Below are 5,435 nucleotides of genomic sequence, written 5' to 3'. Positions count from 1 at the left end.
ACAACTACAACAACCACAGCTACATCAACAACAACAACAACCAACAACAGCCACAGGTGCCTCAACAACAACAACAACAACAACAACAACAACAACAACAACAACAACAACAACAACAACAACCACAGGTGCCTCAACAACAACAACAGGTGCCACAACAACAACAACAACAACAACAACAACAACAACAACCACAGGTGCCTCAACAACAACAACAACAACAACAACAACAACCACAACAACAACAACAACAACAACAACAACAGCAGCGGCGGCGGCGGCAGCAAGCTCAAGAGGAATGTCAACATCAGGCACCAAACCCGCGCATCCGCGAGAAGATGGTGGGTGGCCGAAGCTCGGTTGCCTCTGTCGACGTGACTCCGACCAAACTACAGCCTGGTTCGTTGAGCTGTTGTTCACGTGAATGAACATGCGCTCCTGTGTGTGTATGCATATGTGTGTTTGTTTCTATGTATTTTTGCTTGCTTGCTTGTTTGTTCGTTCACTTTCCCCGTGGGCGTGCATGCTGATGCCAGTGTCGTGCCGATGCGTTGTTTCTCTGCTCATGCACGACGCTCACATAACACCACTGGCCACCGGTTGTGCAGGCGATCTGCCCAGTCCTTTCAGCCAAGCAAGCTGACCAGGCTCATCACAGCGTAGGAGGACATCTCAATTGTTCGTCAAGACCTCTGTAAGACTGCGCACACGGCATACCACATGGCGGGGTGTGCGTTCATCGTTTCTGACCTTTTCTTACTCACTGCGACGAAGTGTGGCACTTGCGACCCGTGTCAATGGGTGCCCGTGCGTGTGGGGCGCATCCTGTGTTAGTTTGAGGTGCGTAGTTTTGCCAGTTTTCGTGTTGGACCGCCCACACCGGGGTGCACGCATGCTTGCACATGGTGCGCCATATGGGGTGGTGCGTGTGTGGTGTGTTTGCGGTTACACCCCGCTCACTGTGACGTGTTCTGCTGCATATGAATGACACTAGGAGGGACCTGCGCGTGTGGGGCGCATCCTGTGTTAGTTTGAGGTGCGTAGTTTTGCCAGTTTTCGTGTTGGACCGCCCACACCGGGGTGCACGCATGCTTGCACATGGTGCGCCATATGGGGTGGTGCGTGTGTGGTGTGTTTGCGGTTACACCCTGCTCACTGTGACGTGTTCTGCTGCATATGAATGACACTAGGAGGGACCTACGTGTGTGGGGCGCATCCTGTGTTAGTTTGAGGTGCGTAGTTTTGCCAGTTTTCGTGTTGGACCGCCCACACCGGGGTGCACGCATGCTTGCACATGGTGCGCCATATGGGGTGGTGCGTGTGTGGTGTGTTTGCGGTTACACCCCGCTCACTGTGACGTGTTCTGCTGCATATGAATGACACTAGGAGGGACCTGCGCGTGTGGGGCGCATCCTGTGTTAGTCTGAGGATGCACGCGTCTTTGTAGTTCGAGACATGGTTGTTGATGTGGTTGAATAGCAATATAGAAGATCTCGTGCAGGGAATGTCACACCAAATAAAACCCGCACAGGCGGTTAACAGGGCCCTATTAAGTCACGCACACGCACACACACACGGACGCATACTTTCTCTCTCTCTCTCTCTCTCCCTCTCTCTTTCTCTCTGTCTCCGTCTGGCCGGGTTGTTGGTTGGTTTACATGAGTTAGAGGTGTCTGCTCAGACACTTTGGGCTTTGGTTGTTTTGCGGTGTGGCCGACTGGGAAAGGAGCTGATTTGCCAATTGCAGGTGCAATTACAGCCGAATGTGGGCCACCGGGAATGCAGACGCACCCGTTCAGCTCAAACTGACGGGTTGCGACACGATAAGTTGTAGCAGAGGCTGCCGCCATTTTTTGGCGCCACCAAGCAAGACCAGACAGCACGACAGACAGCAGACAGCGATGGCTGGCAAGCGACAGTCGCAAGGTGTGTATGTGTGTGTGTGTGTGCGTGTGTGCGTGTGTGTGTGTGTGTGTGTGTGTGTGTGTGTTGGTGTTGTTGTTGGCTGGTACACTGGCCAGCCAGGCCCGTGCGTGCGTGCCTTGCCGTCACCATGGGACCCCTTCTTGCTTGACGCTAGCACTCTCTCCCTCACTCATCTCATCCCTTGGCTGGATGGCTGGCTGGCTGTTTATTTGTTGGTGGTGTTGCGCAGGCAAATCGCCATTGAAGCAAGGCAGCTTGCTGGGTTTCATCACCCGCTCGGCAAAGCCATCCGCCAAGTATGCCACGTGGCCTTGTTCTCATTCTGCGTTGTTGTTGGTCTGCATTGCTGCTGCTGCGTCGTTTGCGTTGTTTGCACTTGCCCTTTGACTCTGCAGCTCGAGGCGTGGTTGACACACACGCACACACGCACACACGCACACGCACACACACACACACACATACGCACATACACACACGCGCACACACACGCAGGTCGTCGGAGGCGACGCCGTCCAAGACGCCGCCGCCGCTTGGGGCAGAGGCAGTGAAGCGGGAGCTACCAGCCGGCAAGAAGACCAAGACACAGCAGCAGCTGTTGCAGACGCAGCCGAGCGAGGCTGGCCAGCAAGCAGAGCCACACCCGTCCAAAAAGGCCAAGAAGATCACCGAGGCGCGTGGCGCCTCCGACGATGGCAGCGATGGTGACGACAGCGCAATGACAACACCCGCCTCCGTGTGCGACACCGCATCTCAGGAGGCCGAGGCCAGCAGCACGACTGCTGCCAAGGCAGAAGCCAAGACAGAAGCCCCCTCTTCACAGCAGAAGGCAAGCCCCGTAACCAAGCGCACCGACCAGGCTGCGCAGGAGAGCGAAGAGCCCGACCAGACTGAGAAAGACGAAGACAAGGAGGAAGAAGAGGAGGAGGAGGAAGAGGAGGAGCAGGTCATGTACACGAGCCGTGGGCGCCGCGTGCGTCGGGTGGTCAAGTACTTTGACAGCGATGATGAGTCTGCGAGCAGCGATGACGAGGAGCAAGAAGCCGTGCGACGTGCACTGCGCACCCGTCGCAAGGGCGGCGCACAGCAGCAGCAGAAGCAGCAGAAGCAGCAGAAGTTGAAGAAGAATCAGACAAAGGGCGGTGGCAAGGGCAGACGGCGCGTGGCACGCATGGTCAACTCTGACGATGACGACGACTCTGAGTCTGACGAGTACGTGCCGGACGATGCAGATGAGGCCATCATGGACGAGGACGATGACGACGAGCAGGAGATGATGCAGACGGCGCGCGTCATCCAGGAGGACGAGGAGCCTGCCGTGGAGGAACCCGAGTCCGACATTCTAAACGAGGATGACGAAGAGGAGGATGTCCCAACACCAAGAAAGAAGCGCAGCAAGCGCACACCAAGCAAGGTGGGCCTTACCGTGCATTTTATTGCATGCGTATATGCGTGCACTGCATGTGCGGGCTTTGAACGCAATGTCTGTTAACCGTGACTTGTGTTTGCTGGTTGCGTGATGTGGCATGGTTTTTGAAGCAACTGCCATTGTTCACCACCGCCACCATCGTTATAATCACCACCTTTACAATCATCCCCACCACCACCACCACCACTTTTCACGTTCATGGCTGTGATCTTTTTTCATCCTCACGCCTGCAGGCGTCTTCATCACCCAGCCGCAGCAACAGCAGCAGCGGTGGTGGTGGTGGCGGCGGCGGTGGGCTCACGAGCGCCAGCGGGCTGTCGTTTGGAAGCATTCCCACCGCAGGGAAGAAGCAAGGCAGCAGCAACGGCAGCCCAGAGCGGTACGCGTGGCTTGCACGTCCGCGCGACAAGAACAAGCGGACTGAGGGGCATCCAGAGTTTGACCCAACCTCCTTGTACATCCCACCGTCTGGCTGGGCGAAGATGACACCGTTTGAGAAGCAGTATTGGGACATCAAGCAGCACCACTGGAACACAATCCTCTTCTTCAAAAAGGGGAAGTTCTATGAGCTGTACGAGCGAGACGCCGAGATTGGCAACCGCGAGTTCCAGCTCAAGATGACAGATCGTGTCAACATGTGCATGGCTGGTGTCCCTGAGATCACGTTCCCAGACTGGGCTGCCCGCTTCCTGGCCAAAGGGTACAAGGTTGCACGCGTGGACGAGCGAGAGAACGCCATTGCAAAGAAAATGCGCGAGACAAAGACCGGGAAGAAAGGTACGGCAACGTTGCCCGGGGGGTGGTGGTGTGTAAGCATGTGTGTGTGTGTGTGCTTGTGTGTGTTTGTGTGTGTGCTTGTGTGTGTGTGCTTGTGTGTGTTTGTGTGTGTGTGTGACAGTGTGTGTGTGTGTGTGTGTGTGACAGTGTGTATGTGTGTGTATGTGTGTGGCAGCCGTGCCCGGCGATGCCAGCAAGAGTGCGCCTTGGCGATGTGCGTATGCGACCTTCACGCTGTACAGCTGCGTTGCTGCTTCGTCCTCACCCCCCCCCCCAAACTCCACCCAACTGCGTGCTCTCCAGGCCCCAAGATCATTGAGCGGAAGTTGAGTGCGGTGTACACGCAGGGCACCCTCATGGGCGATTTTGTCATCGGAGACATGTCAAACTTCATCATGGCAATCAAGGTGCGTGCGTGCGCAATGTATCTTGCAATTGGTTGCGCGAGCGATTGTTTTTGCTCGTTTGCACATGTACACATTGTCCGTGCGTGTGTGTTCGTTGAATGTGCCGCCAGAAGCGATGTTGTTCTTGCGTGTACCGAAAGCTCACGCTCGGCTCTCCGGTGTTTCATCATGGCAGGAGGATGAGGACACCCGCACGTACGGCGTGTGCTTTGCCGACACAGGTATGCAGCCTTCATGGCACACCAAGCTGTCGTCGCATTGCCGCGTCCTGTGCCCTCGCTTCTCTCTCTCCCCCCCTCTCTCTCTCTCTGTGCATCCCTGCGGGCATGACTGTCTTCTCTCCCATTTTCCTCTCCTTCAACTGCCACGTCTGATATCCTATCCTCTCTTTTCACGCAATCTCAGCCGCAACCGCCGCACCTTGCCACCTCTTTTCAATTGCACATCGCTCACAATCGCCCCTCCCCCCTCCAACTCCCTCCAACCCGTCCTTGGTCCATGTCATCCATCACTTGCGTGGTGTAGCAACTGCGGAGTTCAACGTGTGTCATTTTGTGGACGATGCTGCCCGCACCGCATTCGAAACGCTCATTGTACAGGTCATGCCCAAGGAATTGGTCCTCCCGAAGAAAAGCCTGTCCAAGGTGCGTGTGAGGTGTTTGAGTGAAAGGCCTTGCTTGGTTGGGGGAGAGGGGAGGGGTACAAAGGGAGGGAGGAGGTTCGCTGTGTTCATGATTCATGCGTGTCTTGTCTTGGGGCCTGCGTTGACAAATATCTCATCGCACACACACACACACACACACCCTCACACACACACACCTCACACACACACACACACACCTACACACACACACACACACCACACCACACACACACACACACGACACCACACCACCACA

At 55.8% G+C, this 5,435-nt stretch overlaps 2 protein-coding genes across 2 annotated transcripts in view; both read left to right on the top strand.

The window, feature by feature from the left end:
* PTSG_12126 (uncharacterized protein) overlaps positions 1-643 on the top strand; it is a gene marked incomplete at both ends in the record, with an annotated part of 7,349 nt that extends 6,706 nt beyond the window's left edge. The window contains 2 exons of the mRNA XM_004994908.1: positions 267-399; positions 609-643. Coding sequence (XP_004994965.1) covers positions 267-399; positions 609-643 — 168 coding nt within the window. The remainder of the gene's footprint in view (positions 1-266; positions 400-608) is intronic.
* Positions 644-1,901: 1,258 nt separating this feature from the next.
* The window catches only part of PTSG_04067 (uncharacterized protein), a gene marked incomplete at both ends in the record, with an annotated part of 10,684 nt that continues 7,150 nt past the window's right edge, over positions 1,902-5,435 (top strand). Inside the window, 7 exons of the mRNA XM_004994907.1 lie at positions 1,902-1,926; positions 2,156-2,222; positions 2,419-3,337; positions 3,586-4,129; positions 4,433-4,536; positions 4,712-4,757; positions 5,062-5,261. Coding sequence (XP_004994964.1) covers positions 1,902-1,926; positions 2,156-2,222; positions 2,419-3,337; positions 3,586-4,129; positions 4,433-4,536; positions 4,712-4,757; positions 5,062-5,261 — 1,905 coding nt within the window. The remainder of the gene's footprint in view (positions 1,927-2,155; positions 2,223-2,418; positions 3,338-3,585; positions 4,130-4,432; positions 4,537-4,711; positions 4,758-5,061; positions 5,262-5,435) is intronic.

Source organism: Salpingoeca rosetta (genome assembly GCF_000188695.1).
Source record: "Salpingoeca rosetta unplaced genomic scaffold supercont1.9, whole genome shotgun sequence".
In the NCBI taxonomy this organism is placed as follows: Eukaryota; class Choanoflagellata; order Craspedida; family Salpingoecidae; genus Salpingoeca; species Salpingoeca rosetta.
This window is presented reverse-complemented; position numbering and strand designations above follow the sequence as displayed.